Genomic DNA, 25871 nt, shown 5'->3' on the forward strand with positions numbered 1-25871 from the left:
ACTATGTTGTCCATCCCATTACTTTTCCAACACACCTCATATCATATTACTACTTTCTTACCTTTTGTCTTGCAATAATGTGGAATGCCCGTTCTCAATTGCTTTCCACCACAACTTTGTCATGCAGAACCTGATGTTTGATATCAGCAAATATTAGTTTCTTTTAAATTCATATCATACTGCACTTTCTGTATTTGACATGGATGAAGGAACATTGCACTGAAATTTAGACAATGCACTAATATATTTCATGCCAAAGCCAAGGCAACCTGTTGAGGAAACTAAATGTGTCTCCCTATGCAAGAATTACATAATTGTGTGAGCATTTTGGGAAGCAGACACTGGGACATTTGAAGTCTGAGTCTGTCCATGAAGCATGCATGGACAGAAGAATTTGTCAATGGAACTGCTCAAATAAAGTGTGAAATCCTTGTTAAAGTCCCAGTCTAGTGCAGTACAAATTTTCATTTGCTTCCTGTAGTGGTCCAATATTTGCAAATACATCCCTTTTTATAAAGTTATTAAGAGATCTAAAATAAAAGCAGTCCAAGAATCATGCCATAGATGTCACTTGTAACCTTTCCAACTACTTTTTTTTAAAAAAAAAAATGTGTGTGGAATCATACTGTAAAACTACTACCATGCTGGGGAAAGCACTTTCATTACTACCATAATGATTTAGCTTCTGTTGTAAAAATTCGATGTTTGTATATATGAGTGTCTAAACTACCTAGGACTTTGAGATATGTCAATTTTACCATCATCATACTGTTCATTATATACAACTTTCTTAAATGGGGACAGGATTGAACTGTAAGGAACAATAATGTAACAGAATTTATTTATTTTTCCTGCATTGTAGCACAATGATACATTTTAACAATTATGTTAATTTTCTCATAACCCAAAAAGAAATTCCAAAGCAAAATAACATTCCTGGCTGCAGTTGGAGTGGAATTCAAAGAGAATGTTACCTGTAAGATGCAATATTAGGCTTCCACACGTAACAAGAAGCCATTTTTATTATGCACAGGCCCCTGACTAACACATCCAACAACATACAGGAAATGAAATATATTTTAAAATAAGACAAAATTTCAATAAGCCTGTTAAGCAATCCAGACTTTTCTTTTAAACTGACTGACAGGTAATTTACTTTCTTCCATACACTTGAAAAACAAATGATTATTGCTTTTCTTCAACATTTTTCCCATTTAATTTCAGGTAGGAAAATTTTTAATTCAACAGCAGTTTATTTGTTACTGATAAGACAATTACAATTGTAGCCTAAAACAGTTTATATCATTTTAAGAAATTTAGGAAAGGAAAATTTTCAGACTCATTAAATATAACGATTTTACATTAGAAGCTAACACCCAAACAAATTCTTCAAAAAGAAATTTTTTTGTTTGCTTCTGATTTGAAACTGCTTTCAATGAAAAAAAGAAAACAAAAGAGTGGGCTCTGGTGACAATCAAATACTGGCCTGCTTCTACAGAACCCCGACAATTTGTGAATTTCAAACGTACCATAGACCATTAGCTAAATGGTGAAGAATAACTACTGGTTGTTAAAAACCAAAGTTTTCTTAGTACGCAGGTTAATCTGATACCTATCAAAACATTGAATTCCCAACAATGTCACCAAAAAATGCAAGTTAGTAATGCATCACAGCGATGGGACAAAAATTCATTCTACTGTTGCAGCAAGCCCTCTAGCCACAAGGCAGGTCTCACAATGTATTTGGTGGGCTTGCTAAATGCCATGATAACCTGGCTTATATTATTAACATTATACAATTTCATATGTACCAAATACATCTCTCTCTCTCTCTCTCTCTCTCTCTCTCTCTCTCTCTCTCTCTCTCTCTCTCACACACACACACACACACACACACACACACACACACACACACACACTACTAGTTTCTTCCTCCTTTTCCTCAACAATCTAAACAACAAAGGAGACACTTTTCATGTCCCCTCCCATCTCTACCTCTCTCTGAAACCATGGAACACACACAAAAACATGAGAAAATGTGGCAGAGGTTAAGAAATATTTGCCAATAGGAGAATCCAGTACTATCCTGAATTAAGTTACAAAATAATCTCAAGATACGCGTATGTGAATACTAACTGCCTGCATGTCCCCCTCTCTCCCTCTCACTCGCTTACAGAGACAGAGAAACCAAGCAGGAGATAAGTTACCCCTAGAGGGAAATTTCAACATACATTATGTTCCATGGTTTCCACAAAGTAAATTATTAACTTGTGAAATGTGGCTGCAAATGTACACATTGGATGATTTTCCTTAAGCAATCATTTGTAGTTTTATGATTTACTAACACACTACAGAAGCCATCTACAGCCACATATCACATTAGATCTTATTATTACATTATACTGGATTAACATATATACAGAAGATTAAACAACAGTGCAATTTCATGAACTGTCAGATATCAATCTGAAGCTTCTACTCAACACTGACCCTGAATGGTAATACAGATTACCAAACTACAAGGAAACAAATCAGAGTGCCAAATCTTATACATAATGAGATTATGAAGAAAAAGGAGTGAATTTAGATTTCACACAGAAAAATAAATATGATAAATATTTCATTGCAAAAGAACATTAAACTACTACTTTTTTGCACATCTCTGCTGTAATATTTGCATCGACTGTTAAAAGTGAGTTTTCAACAAACAAATGTTTCTCTACAGATGTCTGGTAATGTGCCATAAAGTAGAGTGGAGTAAGGATTTAGCCAAGTCTAGCAAGGAAAAAAAAAATTAATGTCTCTGATGGTACACTTAGGTGGAACAATAAAGCGAGCTTGGAAGTTAAGATGCAGAATATCCAAAATATAGGATAAAACAGAATGGTACCACTTAGTTGCACAAATTTTTAAATTGCCTTAAAAAATTCTATAACGTCAGGACAGAAACTATAACACAATCCTCACAATATTACAGAAAACAAATGACTGACAATTAGAATACAAAATCCCAAACATCTGTCAGAATACAATTACACTATTAGTTGTAATTCAACCACTCTTAAAACATCCTGGTAACAGTCAAGTTGCAGCAACAACTAAAACAAGATCTCTAACAAAGAAAAAATGAAGATGTCTAACAGCACGTGACAGAATTTTCTGTTACAACATGAGCTCCAAGTAAGTCCAATGAAAAATTAAGAGCAATCTTAAAAAAAGTAATTGCCCTCCAACATATGCATTTTTTAGTCACACTAATGATTTTTTTTTTTTTAAGTGGACATATACAAATAAGTTTTTAAGATTGTTCTAAGTGTAGGTGTATTCTGACACTTGCCAATGGGAAACCTCCAACACTATGTGATAAATATAACAGATAACATTTACAATGTGGTGCAGTGAAATATATGATATACATAAATAACAATGATTCATATGCACCAGCTACTATGCTCATTTCTTTTCTTCTCATAAATGTGAGCACAAGTTGACACAAAAATATTTATGTATGAGATAAATATGTAGGATTCACTGGAACATGTTTACCAGTACCCTACTAGTACTTGTACTGCTGATGATTTCCACTACTAAACTATTTCATCAGCAGTGCCATACACAAACAATGATTTTACATTAACACAATAAACAGAATATGTATAAATCAATTTTCTTCAGTACATTTTAACAGATTACAATGATTGCTTTCCGTAAATAATTGATCATATGTTAGTGTCAAGTATTTTTCCATGCCAATGGCAGCTGTTCCAGTGTTATTAGCTTGAAAAATTATGTAATTCAATGCATTTATATGACTGTAGATTCTGAAGACAATGTACAGTCTTATAAATTAGTATGTAGTAACTATATACACAAAGATGCTACTCATTCTCATTCCTAATGAAATATTCTCATGGTTACTAACTTCCCTTTTCTAAAAACAAGGGAAATGTACTGTCACTGGCAAGGAAAAATATCCAATTAACAGTTAATAATGTGCTTATATTTTCCAATTACCACTTGTTCTAATTTTTTTAAACAGATATCACACCATGCAATTGCTTCAATGGGCTGCATACAAATTATTTCTCCCAGCACTTGGCACATTGCACAATTCCAGCTGCTATGATGAAACATCAATATTTCTCAAAACAGACAGGACTATATGCTCTAAAAGATAACAGTGATAACTGTACTCCGTCCAATACAGATTTTAAAGCAGCCTCACATCGAAGAAAGAAATTTAAACTGTGAAGCGTGTGTCAGATATTCACACGTTATAGTTGTACACACACACACACACACACACACACACACACACACACACACACACACACACACACACAGAATGAAATCCACAACATAAAATAATTTTAATTGATCTAGTACCACCTATTACCCTGGTATCAGGTTCACAAGGTAACAGGACGAAGCGAACGGGGGACACAGGATCCCTTCAAGCGAGTTGTGTCCGGTATGGTCCGAAGACGGCACCCCATGGCAGCAGAAGGTTCACGTCCAGCAGGGAAGCCAGTGCTTGGGGCTTCAAAATGCTGATTGTCGCTGACCTGTCGCAGGCACCCGGAATGCCGCCTGCACACAGAAACTGAATCCGTATTTGCAAAATTTTTAATGTATTTGTGCACATAATAGCAAGATAATTTCATTTACACTTGCCCCCCACCCTTTTCCTCTCCTCCTCCTCCACCACCACCACCACCAACCCAAAACTCTATAGTGTGTATGGTATTTGCCTCTGCTTTTCCTGTTCCACTTTTGAAACGAGTCTGTAAATTTTCACTGTAGACCTTGGTACACACCATAATATCCACTTTTTATTTTTACAGATTCTCAAGTGATATAATTATGTATGTAGTAGAATAACTTTACAGCCTGCCTAATATGGTTCTTTTTTTTAGTAGCTCAGCATCATTTTACAAGAAAAACAGACTCCTGAGAATTTCAGACACAAGCAATATTTAAAAACAGAATGTTGTATTCCGGCTTTGCTGCTGCATTAATTTCCCTGAATTATTTTGATACACCAATTGTCCTTGTGTCATCCTTTTTTATTTTGTGTTTTTATTCCATTTCATATCACTTTCCAATAATACACACAGTTGCTAAAGTGAGAACTGAGTCAAGTAGCATTCCTGTAGCGTTGTTCTTAAAGGTTACTACCTCTATATCTCACAAATTATCTTGCATTTTCCCACATTAAAAGGAGCCACACTCCAGCCATTTACTATACTGATTGCTTTGTCTTTTCCTCCTTGCTTATATAGAACTACATCAATAGACACAGTGTCATACACTGTGTTTAACTATAACACAGTGTAACTATAACACAGTGTTTAACTATAACACAGTGTTTAACTAAACAGACAACAAGGATAGTTGTCATGTAATCTGCAATCATTTGCAATCAGTTCGAATGTTTACTGTAAAATTGATTCTTAATAAATGTATGGTAAGAATGGGACTAATTTTGATGAGTATTCAAGGACGTATGTGTATAGTTTTACCAAAAAGTACAATGGAATAACTGGTTGGCCCCTGCTGTGTGGTTGGGAGGCGACCATCTTGCTAGATGTACACACCAGTTGGTTGCATCAGCATCTGACACTGTCACAGATGAATGCTTTATTATGCAAGATAACTCCAGGCTCACACTGCACTGACCCTAGCAACTATTCCCATCTCCTGAATAAAGAAGCTTTCCTACCAAGAACTACAAGACTGATGGTGACCAGGCCACAGAACAAGGCGGCTCTAACAGACAAGGGCACACACCTGTTGATGCCATATAGAGTCTACATGCAAACCGTCTGTTTTTGCTGCAGCCACCTTACTCCTCCGATGGATTGCTGTAGCCCTCGCCAAACCACTGAACCCGTAACATACAAGTGAGAGAGCCGAATGCCATCCTGGCAAGTAAAAACAACAGTTTTTCGACACCCTTCCATAGCAATCATTGCACACCGGGCCATTACAAAATACAACAAAAAAACTAAAAGTTAGGATGAGACATCAAATGAATTGGTGGATGAGAACCAAGGAGAGGGGAAAAAAAAAAATTGAGCTGAGCAGTAACAGCATCAGTAATGAGCAGTATGATAGAAGGAAACTAAACAGGCATGAATGATGTGTCAGCAGAATAGGTAAAAGTAGCTTCAATTATAAGGAAGCAGTGGCTATATTATAGGATGAGGGTAATTTAAAAGGAGAAGGCATCCCCTGAAAACTGGAAGAAAGGAATAACTGTCCCACTCTTCAAGAACATTAACAATAGGGAATTTCATAACTTTAGAGGGGTGATAGCAGTGTTTCACTATGCAAAATATTTGAGAAAATTCTAGGGAAGAGAATAGGGGGATGAAGCTGAGAGGAAAAATGAAGGAACAGCAGCACGACTTCAGGATGGGGAGATGAACAGCACATTTTACAGAGTGTACCACGACTTCAGGATGGGGAGGTGAACAGCACATTTTACAGAGTGTACCACGACTTCAGGATGGGGAGGTGAACAGCACATTTTACAGAGTGTACATCAGCGGTAAGATAGCTGAAGGAGAAATATGAGTGTGGGCAAGAACTGCTAATGGCTTTCCTGGATCTTGAGGTGTGTATGATAAGAGTGTGTTGTAAAGAAACACAGGCGTGTATAAAAGTCTCTCAAAAAAAGCTAGCTTATGTTAAAATTGGAAGAGGGGCACAGATTGGATTAAAAACAAAGAAGTCCATTCAAAAAAAAAAAAAAAAAGAAGAGAGAGAGAGAGAGAGAGAGAGAGAGAGAGAGAGAGAGAGAGAGAGAGAGAGAGAGAAAGATGGTGTCAGCACCAAGAAGCTCCTCATAAATTAATGGTGAGGGAGGGGGGTGGGTGGGTGGGAAAGAGACAAGCATACCACAATAATGACTTTTCTTCCCTCTTGGCTGAGCAATATACCAGCCAGAAGTGATAGTTTAACCACAGTTTTTAAGCAAAAAAATTTAATATTATTCACATAATTAACACACTTTGAAATATTAAGTAGTTTAAAATTTGTCATTTATAAAATTCAATAACGTCAAATTTCAGTGCAAGGTTAGAAATACAGAATTCCGTAGTTTTTTCAGGTAAAATATAATTCCCTGAGAATTCCAGATTTTCCAGAAGGATCGCCACCCTCTATATGAGGTAATGCACAAACTGGCAGGATTTAGAGTTAACGGTCTTCGCAGGTGGCCTACTGATCTGGAGGAATGAAGAGGCTGTAGTTCAGTAGTAATTATATAAATGGACAGATACTGAATTAAATTTAACGTGAGAACAAGTGCATTTGTGAATGAGAAACCAAAGGAACAATATCAAACCTAATGTGTACATATTCTGGCCTACACTCGTGAAATCAGGGAGATGGAAAAAAGGGACTTAAGCAAAGACACATGCACATGAATGAAATTTCACACAAGCAGAGAGGGAGTACAAAGATGGACAGCATACTGCTTCTTTTGGATATGATGTGGAAGGGCCCATCGAATCAGGGAGATGTAAAGGAAGTATCAATGCAAGAACCAGGTAGAATCAGCAAGGCTTAAACGATACAGACATGTAAAGAGAATGGCATGTGAAACAACAGCAATGAAAATACAGTGCAAAAGGCCAAAAAGACAACCAGATGGAAGCTTGCTGTTAAAAGAGGAGGAGGAGAGAATTTGGATAAAAAGGACAGGACTGGAGCAGGGTGGTGGCAGTGCAGTGATGGGAGGATTGAAAAGAATGAAGAGGCTTATGCACAAAACATACCCAGCCAATGACTAAATTGTTTCTGAAGACTGATTTTGAACAATACAATTAAGAATAACATCTAAGTTATATCATCAGTCAAGTTCAAAATGCTTGAAAGTTCAGCCAGTATACACAATAATACATTCTTTTATCATATTAGTTAGTGAGGGGAAGGGAGCAGAAAAAGAAGGAAGGAAGATTAAACCAACCTTCCATTACCCTCACAGTATTAAGGCGAATAGAGGATCGTCTAAAGCTATTAAGGGAAACTACCAAAAACTCTAGCAAGGGTACACAGATGGGGAATTTAATGCAGTCCTCCACAGTGAGAGCTCAGAGCCTTAACCACTGCAACATCCCACTTGGTGAGAGTAACACAAATTCAAAATTAACACTACTAGAAAGTTAGCCTCAGCTTTGAGTGGACAAGGTCTGGAGAATGACCCCTTTATAACTGTAAGAAAGCTCCATTCTAGCATTTTACCCTTAAGTTATTTAGCAGGCCATGTTAAATCTACATCATTATGACTTTACCAAGGAGAATGGGACCTGTTTAAAAACAGTGTTCCTTAAGTAAGCAACTCTAACACAGCATACAAATTTTAATGTTTTGTGTGTGAAAAATACCTACATATACACAATGCAACCCTGGTTATTCTAAGCCATGTATTTGTAATACTAAATCAAAAGCCAATACAAACTTTTCACTAATTAATATCCGACCAAATAAACATACTGAATGGATATGAACACCAGAACATTAATACTTTTTTAATTTTTCATTACCTTTTTCTGTCTTTTGCTGGCATTTTTAGACTGAAGGGTCGTTCGTTCATTTTCTTTTCTGCACCCACTTCCATGGATAACAGAACCTTATTCGACAGCATCCTCCGAGAGTTTGTTGCACCAAAATCTTCAAATGACTGAAAATACAACCATAACTTAAATTTTCTTACCCCAGGTAATTCTTAATTTAACTATCCTTATAAAATAAGGTTGACAAACTCATCCAAATACAGTCACACCTGGATAAATGGGACCTGTATAAGACACAAAACTCTCTAAATGAGACTGATCAACAGGTTCATTCATTTTCACTCCTTAAAACCTTTGTTAACCGATAAGGTAGAAACCTCTATGAATGAAACCACCTGACATTCCACTTACATAACAGAGAGACTTGGGGGAAATGCAGGGAAGCAATTTATCTGAACAGATACTTTATCGATAACTTTGATATTCTCTGCGCAAACAAGATAAACTTATGACCTACAGGTTTCAAATATATGTTCAGTAAACCATATCACTTTAATGTAATGTACTTTGTGCCCCCTTTACTACGAGACTGTGTGCACTTATTGTCCAAAAAGCAGAGACAATGCATCTCTTGGAAAAATAATCAGATTATTCATTCACAAAATCTATGTTTGCATAAGTCACAATAATACAATCTGCGTCTACACATAGCACGCCACTTTACAGTGAGTGGCATAGAGTACTTCTGGTACTATCTTTTATCTTTGTTCCATTCACAAATGGTGCATGGGAAGAATGACAGTCAGTGAACATCTGAACAAGCTCTAATTTCTCCATTTTTCTCAACATTTCATCTCGGAGGGAGAAAGTTTCTTTAGATTTGGAGATATAAGTTGAGGTCTTCTATTGAAGGATTACTAATTGATACACAGAGAATGAAATGAGATCGCATACCAAACAAATAACTTCAAATGTCAAAATTTTAACAGTAAACTATTGAAGCATTGGAAACAAAAGTCCTGGAATTTACTGATCCCGCAAAATGCTGTCACATTTTACTCTGAATCGAAGCTAGACGAAATTTGAGGTAGAAAGATTCATAATATTAAATGAGACATGGAACTACAGCAAAAATACAGGTTAGACACATTAGGAGCAGGAGCGTTCATTGCAAATGCCAAAAATATTGCATCTATCAAGGTCGAAACTGAGTGACTACAATGTTATCTGGACATGAATAACCAGGCGAGATGAAATTAAGTTAATCATCAGATGTCTTTACCGAAGACCTGACATTTTCAAAATCATTCCTAGAAAGTTTACACACAGTAGTGCAGAAATGTCACAATTATGCAATATTAGTGGGAAGAGCCTGAACTACCAACTACAGATTGTAGAGTCATGAATTAAATGCAAGAGTTAAGGGCAGGCACCTTTGCAAAATAATTACAACCACATTTTCCAAAAAGTGTATTGTGTAACTAGTTCAATAATCAATAGAAACATTTTAGACCTTATAGCTACAAGCAGCCTGACCTTTCCAACAGTCAGTCTGATGTAGTGATGATGGATACTAAAGTTAATAAATCTGCCACGGCAGCTAGGAGAGTTTTTATGCTGGAAAAGAGTAGATACGCAGTGTCAGGATCCTACTTAGACAATGAATGGACATCATTTAGTTTCAATATGAGGGATGAAGAGGAATTGTGGGCAAAGTTTGCATGGATTCTGACTAGTACTCTGGAGTCTTACCTGCCGAGTAAATAAGTGAAGGACAAAGAGACACATTTTGGTTTAATAACAAAATTCATAAAATGCTGAGGAGCCATCAGATTGTTGCACTCTAAGTGTATATATATAAATACAGATATACAAATGTCTGCTTTTGTGTGTGTGTGTGTGTGTGTGTGTGTGTGTGTGTGTGTGTGTGTGTGTGTCGCGCGCGCGAGAGCGAGCGTACACCTGTCCTTTTCCCCCCTTTAAGGTAAGTCTTTCCACTCCCGGGATTGGAATGACTCCTTACCCTCTCCCTTAAAACCCACGTCCTTTCGTCTTTCCTGATGAAGCAACCGTTGGTTGCGAAAGCTTGAATTTCGTGTGTATGTTTGTGTGTATCGACCTGCCAGTGCTTTCATTTGGTAAGTCACATCATCTTTGTTTTCAGATATATTTTTTCCACTTGGAATGTTCCCCTCATATATAATCCCAATTTGGTTTTACACAGGGTGCTCTACAGCATTGGTCCTGTTCTTAGCTTGCATTTATCATGACTCTCTCACCCACTGAAAACTCCCAAGGACCTGAGGGGGTGGGGAACAACAACAACAACAGCAATGGCAGCAACTCCTGCATAAAAGAATGGACCTCCAAAATTGCACACCAATACCAATATCCTTAACATCGGTTTGTTCTGAATTCTTGAATATATTCTCAGTTAGAATATAATGAAGTCCCTTGAGACAGAAAAGCTTATCAAAAATCAGCATGTATCTAGCAAGCAGTGCTTGTGTGAAACTCTGCTTTTCCACTTCTCATAAGGCATCCTGTGGTCCACAGATGAAGGGCAACAGGCAGATTACATATGCCTAGTTTCAGAATTGATAAAGTACTACAATGGTGACTGTTAATGAATTTCATAGTAAATTTAATGGTTATTGGTGTCTCAGACTTCTTCAGTAAAAGAACCCAGCACATTGTCCTGAACTGTGAGTGTTCATTGGATACAGAAGTATTGTTAGGATCTGATGGATAGAGTGAGAAGAAATATGTTACTTTTTGCTGAAGTTCATGTGGTGTAAGGTACAGTGGCATTCTCAAGTGACTATAGGAGGTTATGGAATGACTGACATAATTTCTATTTGGAGTGGTGAACGGCAGCTTGCCTTAAATGAGAAAAAAATAAATTAATGCAGATGAGTAGAAAAAATAATCGTACAATGTTAAAACCCATTGTTGGCGGTGCGTTGCATGACAATCCGGTTAATTAAATACCTATGCGTAACATCGCAAAGCAATATGAAATGAAACGAGCACACCAGGCTGGTAGTAATGAAAGTGAATGGTCGACTTCGGTTTACTAGGAGAATTCTAATAAAGCATAGCTCATCTGTAAAGGAAACTGCATATAGACCACTGCTCAAGTGGCTGAGATCTCCACCAGATCAGATTAAAGTAAGACAGTGTAACTATTCATAGTTGTGCTGCTAGCTGTATTACTGGCAAGTTCAATTAACATGCTATTATTACAGAGGTGCTTCTTGTACTCAAATCTGCATTTGCACCTGAGTGCAGGGTGATTCTACTGTTGCCCACAAAGATTTCACCTAAAGACTATAAAGAGACTAAGAGAAATTATGGCTCATGTTAAGGTATCAAGGCAGTCTTTTCCCCTTTCTCCATTTGTGAGTGGAACAGAAAAAGAAGTCACCAGAATGAGATTTTCACTCTGCAGCGGAGTGTGCGCTGATATGAAACTTCCTGGCAGATTAAAACTGTGTGCCCGACCGAGACTTGAACTCGGGACCTTTGCCTTTCGCGGGCAAGTGCTCTACCATCTGAGCTACCGAAGCACGACTCACGCCCGGTACTCAGCTTTACTTCTGCCAGTTCGAGTCTCGGTCGGGCACACAGTTTTAATCTGCCTGGAAGTTTCAGAAAAAGAAGTGCCTAGCAATGGTAAAGATAACCTCCTCCATGCACCATAAGGTGGCTCACCGACTATGTATACAGATACACAACGTTTCTCTTTTAGTATTTGTCACTGGAGTTCGTTGACCATCATCGTAATGCCCTTGCAGCAACTGAATGATTCTGTGACAAAACTCACCGCTCTTCACTGGATGTGCTCTCCCTTCTGTGGGAGAAGGTCTCAGACTGTTGAAAAATACTTAAAAATTGTTTTGTAAGCCTCTTCTTTCATTGATGAATTACATTTCTTTAAGATTCTTCCAATGAATCTTAGACACACATCTGATTCCCCTAAAGTTTTGTTTTATGTGGTTATTGCATTTTAGGTCAGTCTGGATGATTATTCCTTACATTTCATAGTTATTTATCCCAGTTATCTGTGCCCAAGAAGGTAAGGAAACAGTAGTGGATTTCTTCATCTATTTATGCCGAAACTGGTAAATACTAGAGAATTTTTTTACTATGGCAACAGGCAGAAGAGGTCAGGGTTATCACTTAACATACAACTGCTCAGTGTAGGCATTGCAAGGTAAAACTTGACATCAACAGAACAAATTAAACAATAATGAGCATATGACAAAATATTACACCATGCATCCAGTATGCAACACATACATATTACTTTTGATACAAAAGAACTATACCTCATTTTCCTTCCCATCAAGCCCATTTTGACTGGGGCTACAGTGCATAGGTGCTGCTTGACTGACACCAAAATCTGAGTCATCGTACAATTGGACGTCATTGCTTGCTTCTGTTTCTGATGATGGAGAAAGGCACTGCATCTTCTGTCAATGAAGTGTAATGATTAGGTAATTGTATCACAAACTAAGAATAATGACAAGCTAGTTTCTTTTCAATCTAACAAATCTGAAAATTACACTAAGCATAGCTTACGGGCGTTTCAAATACCATTAAGGAGTGGCAGATTTGTTAACACAAATTGAGATCTATCTCTCTCTCTCTCTCTCTCTCTCTCTCTCTCTCTCCCACACACACACACACACACACACACACACACACACACACACACACAAGCCACTAAGTTAAACTCATTTTTCAACATTAAGATACTTGTTAGAATGATTGTGAAGCACATGAAATTACAAACACAGCTGAATATATGCAGAAATTGAAAGAATACTTTGTGATTGCACCACTGTCAAAGGATTGTCATCTTTCTGCTATCTCCAGCAAATGAAAACTCACCACTAAGAAGCACCTACACCAACTCAGCATGATACTATAGCATTTGGAAGCAAAAATTTCATTAAATGGTCAAAATATTTATGCAACAAGAATCACAGAATATAGTGCCTAAACATAGAAATACCTCGGTGCAACCAGCTCCAGAGTCATTCGAGTCTGATCCTTGGTACAAATGTTGCACATAGCGTAAATCAGAAAGCAGTTGCTCTCCGTCCAGACTAAGTTCTTCACGTAGCTTCATGTGCTCAGGATTCATGTCCTGTGATGCAGTGTGATCTACACCAGCACACTTCTTACAAGTGTCTCCAGTACCATCATAAGTACCACTCCAAATATCATACCTGTTCAACAGAAGTTTTTGAACTTCAGAAGCAGTAAATGAACCCAAAGACAGCATAGCACTTTATTTTATATTATTTACTTAGAAGACATAAAAGTGACTAAATCATGCAAAGGAACAACAAGAAAGTATCATTGCAGTATGGTAAAAAATCAACAGATACAGCCTGCTCAGAAATGATTCTTTTAAGTGGGTGGACTGAACTGTATATTCAGAGCTTCCTCAGATTTCAGCAGTAAGAGACTACGTAACAAAAACAAAACACTGTATGAACAAAATCTGTAAATATGGAAAAAGCTGTGGTTTAATAAAAAAAAATGGAATTTACTGATGTAGGAGCCTGTAACAATACTCGATTAGGCATTTATAAGTTTCCTACTCTCTGCTTAAACATATAATTAGAATTCTGAACAAAGTAAGGGAAAATTAAATATATTATTACATTAAGAAAAGTTGTCATTTAATGTTGTTACCAAAAATCTCAAAGCGTTCTTGACCAATTTAATTTAAATTTTTACACGATATTGTAATAAACAGACTTATGTTAAAGGTTTTTATAAAAACAATGTACAGGTTTTCTATTAAAATTGCCTCAGAAAGAAAATGCTGTGCTGTTCTGTGAATATGTGTTGTTTTGTTTTCTTTCTTGCAATCAGTTTTACACACACACACACACACACACACACACACACACACACACACACACACACACACACACACACACACGTTAATTTGTTTTCTTCTTTGCAATCCATTTGCACAGAAAACTGAGAAGTTGGGTTTTTGGCTTACGATTACACCGACACTATTGAATCAATATGCAGTAACAATAAACAAGATAGAGGGAGAGTAGCAGATGGACAGAGTACAGGAGGGAATGGAAATAGGTAGGGGGAAGGAGGAGATAGGACATATACAAGGGTTGGAACTTAAATAGTGGCAACTATTTATTCACAACTGATACAAAAGAGTTAAATGTTTTCACCTGTTACTGTCTTTTACAGTAGTCACCAGCGTTGTGTAGAACCTGTTGCCAGCGATGTGGAAGGTACCATTAGCAGAGCCTGTTCTGTTGATCGTGTGAATGGAGCGGTCTACTGCCTGTCGAATCTCTTAAGTGAATGCCACGAAGTGGTTCCTTCATCTTCGGAATCAAATTGAAGCCACAAGGACGGAAACCAGGGAAGTATGGTGGGTCCCATTACCAAACAGAGCAGCTACAGCTTGCACTGTCTGTAAAATGATGGGTGGGTTAAGCAGGAAGTGCTGCCGCTTCTTTCGCAAAGCAGGTCGTAGGTGGCGCTCCAAAAAACGAACAGTAATACTGTGCACTCGTGGTCTGCCGTGGAGGAATGTAATGCATTAGGATAACGCCATCACAGTCTTACACGAGAATCAAGAGACCGCTCCTTTTGCAGCATCAACAGGACAGGCTCTGTTAACGTCATACTATACCATCCACATCGATGGTAATGGGTTCTACACACAAGGACAATAACTGGTGCAAACAGGTAACTCTTTTGTATCAGTTGCGAATAAATAGCTGCCACGAAGTTCCAACCCTCGTTCCGAATTACAATATACACGAAGTGCCAAAGAAACTAGTATAGGTGTGCGTATTCAAATACAGAGATATGTAAACAGACATAACATGGCACTGTGGTCGGAAACGCCTATGTAAGACAAAAAGGGTCTGCCACAGTTGATGGATTGGTTACTGTTGCTACAAGTAGTGATGAAGTGGGGATTTTCCTGTACGGCCATTTCAAGAGTCTACCGTGAATATCAGGAATCTGGTAAAACATCAAATCCCTGACATAGCTGTGGACAGAAAAGGATCCTGCAAGAATGGGACCAACGGCGATTGAAGAGAATTGTTATACATGACAAAAGTACATCCCTTTTGCAAATTGCTGTAGACTGCAATGATGGGCCATCAACAAGTGTTAACAAAAAATCATCGCTATGGGCTTTCAGAGCCGAAGGCCCACCCGTGTACCCTTGATCACTGCATGATACAAAGATTTACGCCTCGCCTGGGCCCGTCAACACAGTCATTGGACTTTTGACGACAGGAAACATGTTTCCTGGTCGGACCAGTCTAGTTTCAAATTGCATCGAGTGGATGGGCGTGTACAGGTATGGAGACAACCTTATGAATCCATGGACCATGTAAATCAGCAGCAGACTGTTCAAGCTGTTGGAGGCTCTATAATCGTGTGGGGCATGTGCAATTCGAGTGATATGGCAACCCCGAAACGTCTAGGTAAGACTGACAGGTCACACATACGTAAGCATCCTGCCTGATCATCTGCATCCATTCATATCAATTGTGCATTCTGATGGACTTGCGCAATTCCAGCAGGACAATGCAACATCCACACATCCAGAATTGCTACAGAGTGCCTCTAGGAACACTCTTCCGAGTTTAAACACTTCTGCTGGCCACCAAACATCCCAGACTTGAACATTATTGAGCATATCTGGGATGCCTTACGATGTGCAGTTCAGAAGATATCTCCATCCCCTCGTACTCCTACAGATCTGTGGACAGACCTGCAGGATTCATGGTGTCAATTCCCTCTAGCACTACTTCAGACATTAGTGGAATCCATGCCATGCCATGTTGCGACAATTTCTGCTTGCTTGTGGGGATCTACACAGTATTAGGCAGTTTTACCAGTTTCTTTGGCTCTTCAGTGCATACTTCGCAATTGCTACAAATAGCTGTGTTTCCTAGTTTACATGTATAAATAAATGTAATTAAAAGTGGGTTACTCTACAACAGCATATTTTTGTAAATAAACATAATCTAATGCACTTTCTGTAAAAACCTGCCACTGTAACTGAAGTAACCTGTGCATACGACAGTCTATTGGGACCATTTTTCTCCATAGTTTGAGAACAGGATGAGTGCAAATCCTTACCATGCAAACTCAAGCAGTAGTACCAAAATAAAATTGCATATTGAAGTAACTAGAAGTAAGGGCATATTTAAGACAGTAAATAGCATGTTGTATCTATTTTCAATCCTTTCTTGACATCAAACAGAAGTACGTACATAAGCTGGGTGGTACATGTTATTTAATACAGCAATGTGTCACTTCTTGCTGTACCGATGAAAGATTTTCATGGAGAAATATGTTTTTAAATGGTTGTGTAGGAAGAATGACCCACTGTTCATATACTTTTTGGATTTATATATAGATATGAAGAGTGAAATATGAGCATAGTGCATCCACAAAACAAGATGAGCAAATGTCTTTACTTGTATTGGAGAAGTCGTTTACACTTTGGACTTTCACGCACTGTGGGGAACCTGTGGACTACAGAGAAGGGGCCTGATGACAATGGTCTAGCCCCAAAACAAGTGAAGCTACAGTGAAACCCAGCTTTTACACTTGTCAAGGAACTTAAATAAGGTATAAGATATCGCCTTACATTTTTCACACTTTATGTATTATGTATATACGCAACAGACATCAAAATACTTGTCAAGAACTTTTTATTATCTAGTAATAGTTTATTAACTAATAAAAACAGGTGACATAACTGGAACTGATAAATTTCTAGGAAACAGAAATGTGACTCAATTTCATAGGTCACAATCCTTGTTTCCAGAAAGCCTGCAGCTGTCATTCATTATTTAAATAATGAAACACTGCACCAATTACGTATCTTTTCATGTTTCACACCATGTGCTTCGAGAATTTTTTGTCAAGTGCAATTATTTACACAAGTTTTTTGTGTGGTGTTTGCATATGTGTTGTTCTGCGTCTCTTGCACTGTAGTAGTCTTTTTGATGTTATCAAGTACTGTACCTCCTCAGTTACGTAGGGAACCATACAGATGCCAATTATCATTCACATTGTTTGTGTAACATTAAACAAAATACTGGACTTGACAATGAGACTAAATTCTCGAAATATGCTTCTCAGCTTGAAAATATACAAAATTGGAGCTGCCTTTAAACTGAAAACATCCAAGCAATGCAGAGTGGCTAAAGGTGTCAACTAGCGCTGCAGGCGATCAAACGATGAAACATGCTAAATATGGTTTGATAAAAGTGTCAACGATCACAACAATCACAGAACCGCAGATGCACAGCAGAGACAGTTTGGAAATCGTGATTGGTCATGATATCTTTATTCAAAAGGACCTAGTTACTCCCATTAACCACCATGCAGAGTAGAGCTTGGCAGCAGCAGGAGATACAGCACGAATTGTTCCAACTTTACAAGCACTATGTTTACATGTGACAAACCTTCTGAAAGACAACAACTGAATTTCAGAGACGTTTCTTTGCTGCCGTGTTCACACATTAAGGTCTGAAGTGAATCTGCTAGCCCAGATAAATATGGTACCTAGCAAACAACTGTTACATTTTATGATTTAGTCAGCACGATCACTATCTCTCTTTAATTAGATGCTTCAGTCTAATATTTCTTCTTACCCTTCCCTGAACAAAAAGCAACTGTGTCCATATTAGCAGAACTTGTTTTTTTAAAAAGAAGATGAAACCTGACATCCCAAACACATTTCAGAACCAGTTGCCTTTACATGGGACCAAATATCTATTGCAGAATGCAAAACTGGCAACCTGAAGCGGATTTCCAGAATCGTTTTTAAAGTGTTTGCATGACCACTCAAAAGCGGTATTGAGAAATCTGTTTACGAAATCCAGTATTGGGAGCCTCATGCAAATGGGGTGACATTGAATGGTTCAAATCTGCTGAGTAGAGCACCCTGGTGTCAAGAAACTTAAACATGCCATGTTTGTAAACACTACTTGACACCCAATATCATGCCACCATCATTTTACATAGGTTTTTTCTCTGAACATTTTTCATAAAGCGCAAATTGTGGAAATATTATAAATCAGGCGCAAATTAACATTTTGAACACAGGAAATTTGATGGAAGTGATAAAAAAGTCATACACGGTGTGAAGAGTTAGTTCTGGGAACTGTTTATTACACAACCTCTCATTTACTTACTTACTTACTGTCATTCATTCGCTAACTTATGTCTAGACAGAATCTTCACTTCATGTCATTATGGTTTAGGAGATATGTTCAGAAGAGTTCTTCAAAAAGTGGTTATGTGATTTCGCAGCGAGAGAATATGAGTTCTCTCTAAGAGCCCTCAACCCACTGTAGTTGGTAGAAGTCCCATACAATTAGTGGAATTGCAGTAAGAATCACGGAAAATATGACCTTCAGAAGATATTGAAGATAAATAATAGTATGAACAGGAGAAGGGTGACAGATCTCTTCACAAAATAGGTACATCCAGTAAGGCAAGCACAAGCCTGAATGAACAGTACCACTTCAGTATATAGGTTAATAATCTTACCACAAATATTCTGTTAATCATACAACTCTCTTTTCTGTTTGTTTTCTTTTGGAAGAATCTGTGCAAGGACACATTATTCTCAGCAATTTCTACTAATTTATGACCTCTGCAGTTACAAATATCATACCCAGATATTCCCTACTTGCGACAAAGCAAGCTGGGATCTTTTTACTTCCTCTCGTTTAGCCATCTGACGCCTCAGATTTATTTTTTCATTTTGACTAATTACCACTAACATATATAACAGTATTAGATTCATAACAGTATAATCTGCATTTACATAAAAAAATAAAGGTTTGTCTTCAGTCTTAAAAAATATAGCACCAGATCTAATTTTGTGCTTAGTTTTGTGTATGTAATTAATTTCCTAATTTATTCTGACTATTCCTAGTTAATATCTTTTGCTATAGGGTGCAATCAGTAATTGTTTCATGACTGATTCTATTGTTGAGTTATAACGAATATAAATTCTGTACTAATCATAAACATTTGGAAGAACAACAACTAGGATTCTTAAAGTAGTGATTTGACTCCATTCTGAAACATGTTAGCAAAGCCAGCCCTTAATTCCAAAATAATTTTCAGGTTTGTCAATAGCAGGGTTTGCATAACTATATTGGTTAATTTCATTATTTAAACAAATAATTCGGCCTAACCTTTGTGGTAGAATGAATATTAAAAAGAAGGAATTTTTCAATGTATTCAGTTAATAGAACGAGCTATGTTTTAATCGTAATTTCTGCAACTTAAACATCGAACAATGTATAGTTTAATCATCTTGTGGTGTTGCAGTTCTTCTTGTTATGTCCGTGCTTGCTCCAAAATGGGAAAAGCAATTCCGCCTTATGCTACCCATCTTTTTTCTGTTGACGACAACATATAATGGTGGCAAAAGCTCTGCCTATGTTTAGAAAAATCGGAGGAAGTGTAGTGTCAAGCGACCATAGGCCACGAAATCTGCCCATTCACATCACCAACATCATATACAATAACAAAACCATGAGAAGAATAGCTATCAAAATAAATGTCCAATGTCCGCCCCTGTAGCTGAATGGTCAGTGCCATGGAGTGTCATACCTAACAGCTTGGGTGCGATTCCCGGCTGGGTCAGAGATTTTCTCCACTCAGGGACTGGGTGTTTTGTCCTTATCATCATTTCCCCCCCATAACATGCAAGTTGCCGAAGTGGCGTCAACTCAAAAGACTTCACCAGGCGAACAGTCTACCTGACTAGAGACCCTAGTCACACGGCACCACCAATGTCTGATAGTGTTGTGTAAGTAAAAAATAAAAAAAGAACCAACTGAATAGAGCACAAAATGTGTTGAAACATGTCTGGGTAAAACAAAACAGAAAAAATGCATCTTGCATAAGGCGGAATTGCTCTTCCCAATGTATAGTTTCTGTGCCTATTACTGTGAGGACATGTAAAGTCCCAATTTTTGGTCTCGAGACAGTCCACAGCCAATTTTCAGATGAGAAGTCTGAATCAGTTAGAGTAACAATAATGCATTAACAGTGGAATTAGTGTAACACAAATAGGCCGTGTGAGAAAACAGTGACAGTGTCTGTTCAATTTATGTGAGAAATAATGTCACACATACCTTATTATTCTTCAAGAACTGTGAACTGTATGGTTAGGTATTTACAGCTCATAGATGGCCAGCAGCAAACTATTGTAGCAGTATGCTGATGTTTGCCTTCAATGTACTAATAAGGCTTAACATTTACCAACAGTGAACTGGCCATAAAACTGTAATATTGGGGGGAGGGGGATGAGCAGTGAAAGTAAAGAACTGGGAAACACAACTGTGCAACTGTTGGCTATCTGCTGTCAGTGTTGAACTTCCACCCTCCCATTTTTCAGACAGTCCTTGGTGTGAATGTACTGCATTGTTATACTATCAATGAAGAAATTACGCAGGCGAACATCACATACTTAGGAATGTTTCTTGTGCATTTGCTCTCCTTTTGCATGAAAATCCCTTTTTTCCTTTTTGTGGGGTTCACTTACCTCCATCAGGATTTTTTTGCCAGATATTCTAGCTGGGTCATTCTATGTCATTTCAAGCAGGGGCTCCAGGTCATACTCTCAGATTTGACTGAAATTCAGTACACTGATTGTACCATGTGTGGAACACTCGTTTACAGAGTATTCGTTTCCCCTGCCAATTAGTTCCAGAATTATGACTTGTGAAAGAAAGAAGGTGGCGTGACATGGAAATTGCAACCCACATCTGGCAATCTTTCTTCAGGCCCAACTTCAGGTCTTAACAACTTTGGAACTATATTTTAAAACCCAGTAACATCCATTTAGAGAACACACTCCATCCATCAAAACACAAACAACATATTTCTGAGGGAAAATAAAAAATTCCAAAATGTGATTAAAAAATGTAATATGTTAAAAGGTACATATTGTAGGTGCCCTCTGTGCCAAATATGATTCAATCAGAAAGGGTATAATTTTTTTGTGGTAAGCTTAATGTGGCCTAAACACACACAGAATTCGTCATGCCCACATCAGTCATACAAACAGAGTTACATGCACACGAAAATACAAAAACTTGAAAAAATTACCAGAAAAACATGGATTTTCGAAGTGTGGTAGCACAAAAGGGACAAGTGATATGCAAGCCAAATTTCAAACACTGCATAAGTAGACCATAATATAATAAGTGGCAAAATTTCAACTTGTTATTGCAAGGTATTTGTGTACAATGAAAGTTGACAGAGATGTATTTGGTTATGTTTCTTTTAACATGATTTATCAAGTAATAATGATGATGCAGACAGCTTGTTTCAGATAACCATTAGGCAACAAAGTTAAACAATGGTAGTTTTCAGGGACAGAATGAGTCATTGTTAGGCAGGAACAACAAAGGAAACAATCAACAATTACAGGTTACTCATCTTTTTAAGATTCAAGTTCAGACTGGTCACTATTGTGTGGAAAGTCAGTATGGAGGCAGAAGAGTGTACTAGTGGTGCATTTGTTCAAACAATCTGCAGTATTGGTAGAGCACAAGCATCTGAATGTCATAAAACAACATATGGAACAAAATTTGGCATTCGCTCTGTACTGTATGATCTGGATGAATCGGACCAAGATTTGTTGCTATCGAGATATGGGATACACCCTGTGGGCACAAGAAGTACAGTTCCAGGAAACTTTTAGTGTTTGTTATCATCATATGAAAGTGTTTCTGGATAAGTGTTCTTTCCTACAAAGAAATTGTTTTGCTCCATTTCGGGTTCATAAGAAGACAGTGAAGTGTGGTCTCAGAGAAATTGGTATAAAATTCAGTATTGAAAGTGAATCAGTGCATGGGACTTAACATGAAACCAGGACAAAAGTTATGTTCCAGGTATGTTACACTGCTAAAAAATGAAGAATATTCAGATAATTTACACGACAGTGACGAAGAGTATCAGCCACCTACAACCACAGCGGATGAGCAATTAAATACTTCAGTGACTGCCCTTGGTTTGTCTCCCATGAAGACACACAAAGTTGGGAACAGAGACAGGCCCAGCTATGGTAGAAGAAAACTACAAGAAGCTCAAATGGAATTAAAACACAAAATAGTTGACACACTAATGGTGGAAGAGGAAGAACTATCTGCTCCAAAGGAACAGAAATCGTGCCAGAAATGCTCTGATTTGGACAAAATTGTGCATGATTTGAAAGAAAAATGTGCCATATCCACACACCAGAATAAAAGTAGCTATTCTTACCCTTGCACCTCCCAGCTGGTCTATTGCCTACAGTGCAAAGGAATTCAATGTTTCTACATATATGATAAAGCAAGCTAAGAAAATAAAAGCAACCCAAGGAGTGCTTCCACAACTTTAGCAGGCTCAGGGTAAGCAATTGAGTTCAGAAATAGTGGTGCTAGTGTCGGAGTTCTATGAAAATAATGACTACAGCCGAATAATCCCTGGAAAAAAAGACTATGTAATGGTGAAAATGGGAAATCTAAGTGTACAGATGCAAAAAAGACCATTGCTATGAAACATATCAGAACTATATGTAGAATTCAAGGAAAAGTATCCCAATACCAAAGTAGGTTTATCATCTTTTTTCAGTCTTCAGCCAAAATGGGCTGTGCCTGTAAATGCAAGCGGCACACGCCATGTTTGTGTATGAGAGACCCATCAAAATGCTAAGCTGATGTTTGCTGCTATAAAGGATTATGGTCTGGATTACAAAGGTGCAATGAAGCTGCTAGTGTGTGACATCAGTTCCTACCAGTGCATGATACAAAGTTGTGAAAAGTGTCCTGGTAAGGCAAATGTTGCAGAACACATGAATAACAAACTGTATGGTGAACTCCTTATGGATGGCGACGAATTTGTTTCTCATAAACAATGGACACACATGGACTGCCCAAGTCTTGAAACAAAGTGAAGTACAGTGGAAGATTTTGTTGAAATGTGTTGTCAGAAAACAGAAACTGACCACGCACAGCTTCACAGCAACAGCACAATCGGTTTATCTCCAGTTTTGTAAGGATAATTTGAAACAAGATGAAATTATAGTAATACTAGACTTTTCTGAAAATTATGCATTTACAGTTCAAGATGCCATCCAAGGATATCATTGGGACAACAGTCAAGCAACTCTCCAGCCATTTGCGATTTACTGTAGAGGTGAATCAGGTGATGTGTGTCATGAACATGTGCATTTTTAGTGACTGTTTAATTTATGATGCCATTGCAGTTCATGCCCACATCCGCACTGTCATGGCATATGTGAAAAACAAGCTGGCTCACACACATTTTGCGAAATACTTCAGTGATGGGGCAGCTAGTCAGTACAAAAACTGTAAAAATCTAAAAAAATTATGCATGCATTACCGTGATTTTCAGATTCAAGCAGAATGGAATTTTTTTCACAGCAAGTTATGGTAAAAATGCATGTGATGGTATTTGTGCTACCATTAAGCACATGGCATTACAAGCTAGTCTGCAGCACCCTACAGGAGGTCACACCTCTTCAATTATTTACCTGGGTACAGAGAAATATCTCTGGCATACAATCATTCTATGTTTCGAAAGATGAGGTGAAATCAGTCAAAGAGGTTCTAAAAAGCAAACTAGAACACGTTAAAACTGTTTGCAGGCACAAGGAGCCATCATCACTTCTCTCCAGTGAATTCTGACAATGTGCAGATGAGCAGAGTGTCTGGTTATAACTATAGGTTCATGCACATGTGTCTTCACAGTGTGTCTGACTTAGGATTCAGAAGCAAAAGCAGTGACATACAACCAGGTTGCTATGTTATTGCTGTTCATGATGACAAAAGGTACTTAGGATGTGTTGCAGAGTGCTGTGAAGCAGAAGGTGATGTATTTGTGAACTTCATGGCACCAGCAAGATCATTTCATTGGCCATGTTTGGCAGACAGGTGTTAGATTCCTTTTGAACATATTCTTATGACATTCTAGTTCCTACCACAGTGTCAGGAAGACAGAACTTGAGCCTTAAAAACATGAGTAACCTGTAATTGTTGATTGTTTCCTTTGTTGTTCCTGCCTAACAATGACTCATTCTGTCCCTGAAAACTACCATTGTTTAACTTTCTGTTGCCTAATGGTTATCTGAAACAAGCTGTCTGCATCATCATTATTACTTGATAAATCATGTTAAAAGAAACATAACCAAATACATCTCTGTCAACTTTCATTGTACACAAGTGTCTTGCAATAACAAAGTTGAAATTTTGCCACAAATTATATCATGTTCTACTGATGCAGTGTCTGAAATTTGGCTTGCATATCACTTGCCTCTTTTGTGCTACCACACTTAAAAAATCCTTTTTCAGGTAATTTTTCTAATTTTCGTATTTTCGTGTGCATGTAACTCTGTTTGTGTGACTGATATGGGTAAGATGAGTTCTGTGTGTTTAGGCCACATTAAGCTTACCACAAAAAAATGTATACCCTTTTTGAGTCAATTATATTTAGCATGGAGGGCACCTACAATATGTACCTTTTAACGTATTACATTTTTTAATCACATTTTGGAATTTTTTTCTTTTCCCTCAGAAATATGTTGTTGGTGTTTTGATTCATAGAGTGTGGTCTCTAAATGGATGTTAGTAAGACGTGAAGTTGGGTCTGACGATAGATTGCCAGATGTGGGTTGCAATTTCCGGGTCACGCCAGCTTCTTTCACAAGCCATAATTCTAGAACTAATTGACAGCGGAACTTAAAATTTTGTACATGAGTGTTCCACACTTGGTAGCATTGGTGTGCTAAAATTCAGCCAAATCAGACTATCAGCTGGAACATTTTCTCAAATTGGTTGAATTGACATGGAATGACCCAGCTACTCATTACAATATGAGCACATCAGTGCATGGACTGAAATTATTTCCATTAACTTTCTTTTATTTCATATTCAAAAAAACCCACTATACCATCACATTCCTCCAATGCCTGTAATACTGATGCCTCTACTATATATCATTTGACCTACACAGGATTATATCTTTATCACAGTACTGACCATGTGAGCAAAGGCTTCTGTTGTTCACATAAAGCTTTGAGCTACACTGGCAGAGGTATACTCAATGGTAATTCTTCACTGGAGGGATCCCAGCAGATGAAACAGTGAATACTTCACATTATAACACTGTAAGATATCAATCCAAGCAAAGCTGGTGAATAGATACTAACTGGCTTTGCATATTTTGTGGCAAGCGTATGTCTAAAAACTTCCAGACAGAGCACATTTTCTGCAGTAGGAAATC

The 25871-nt window shown here is 37.7% G+C and overlaps 1 protein-coding gene across 3 annotated transcripts in view; it reads right to left on the minus strand.

The window, feature by feature from the left end:
* Window positions 1-827: 827 nt before the first annotated feature.
* Window positions 828-25871, minus strand: part of LOC126276266 (uncharacterized) — a 76582-nt gene continuing 51538 nt past the window's right edge. For all 3 annotated transcript variants that reach the window (XM_049977262.1, XM_049977263.1, XM_049977264.1), the window contains 4 exons: window positions 13543-13759; window positions 12854-12997; window positions 8553-8689; window positions 828-4590 (listed from right to left, as the gene is read on the minus strand). In XM_049977262.1, coding sequence (XP_049833219.1) covers window positions 4410-4590; window positions 8553-8689; window positions 12854-12997; window positions 13543-13759 — 679 coding nt within the window. In that variant the 3' untranslated portion in view covers window positions 828-4409. The remainder of the gene's footprint in view (window positions 4591-8552; window positions 8690-12853; window positions 12998-13542; window positions 13760-25871) is intronic.

The sequence above is a fragment of the Schistocerca gregaria genome, chromosome 1 (assembly GCF_023897955.1).
Source record: "Schistocerca gregaria isolate iqSchGreg1 chromosome 1, iqSchGreg1.2, whole genome shotgun sequence".
NCBI classification, from domain to species: domain Eukaryota; kingdom Metazoa; phylum Arthropoda; class Insecta; order Orthoptera; family Acrididae; genus Schistocerca; species Schistocerca gregaria.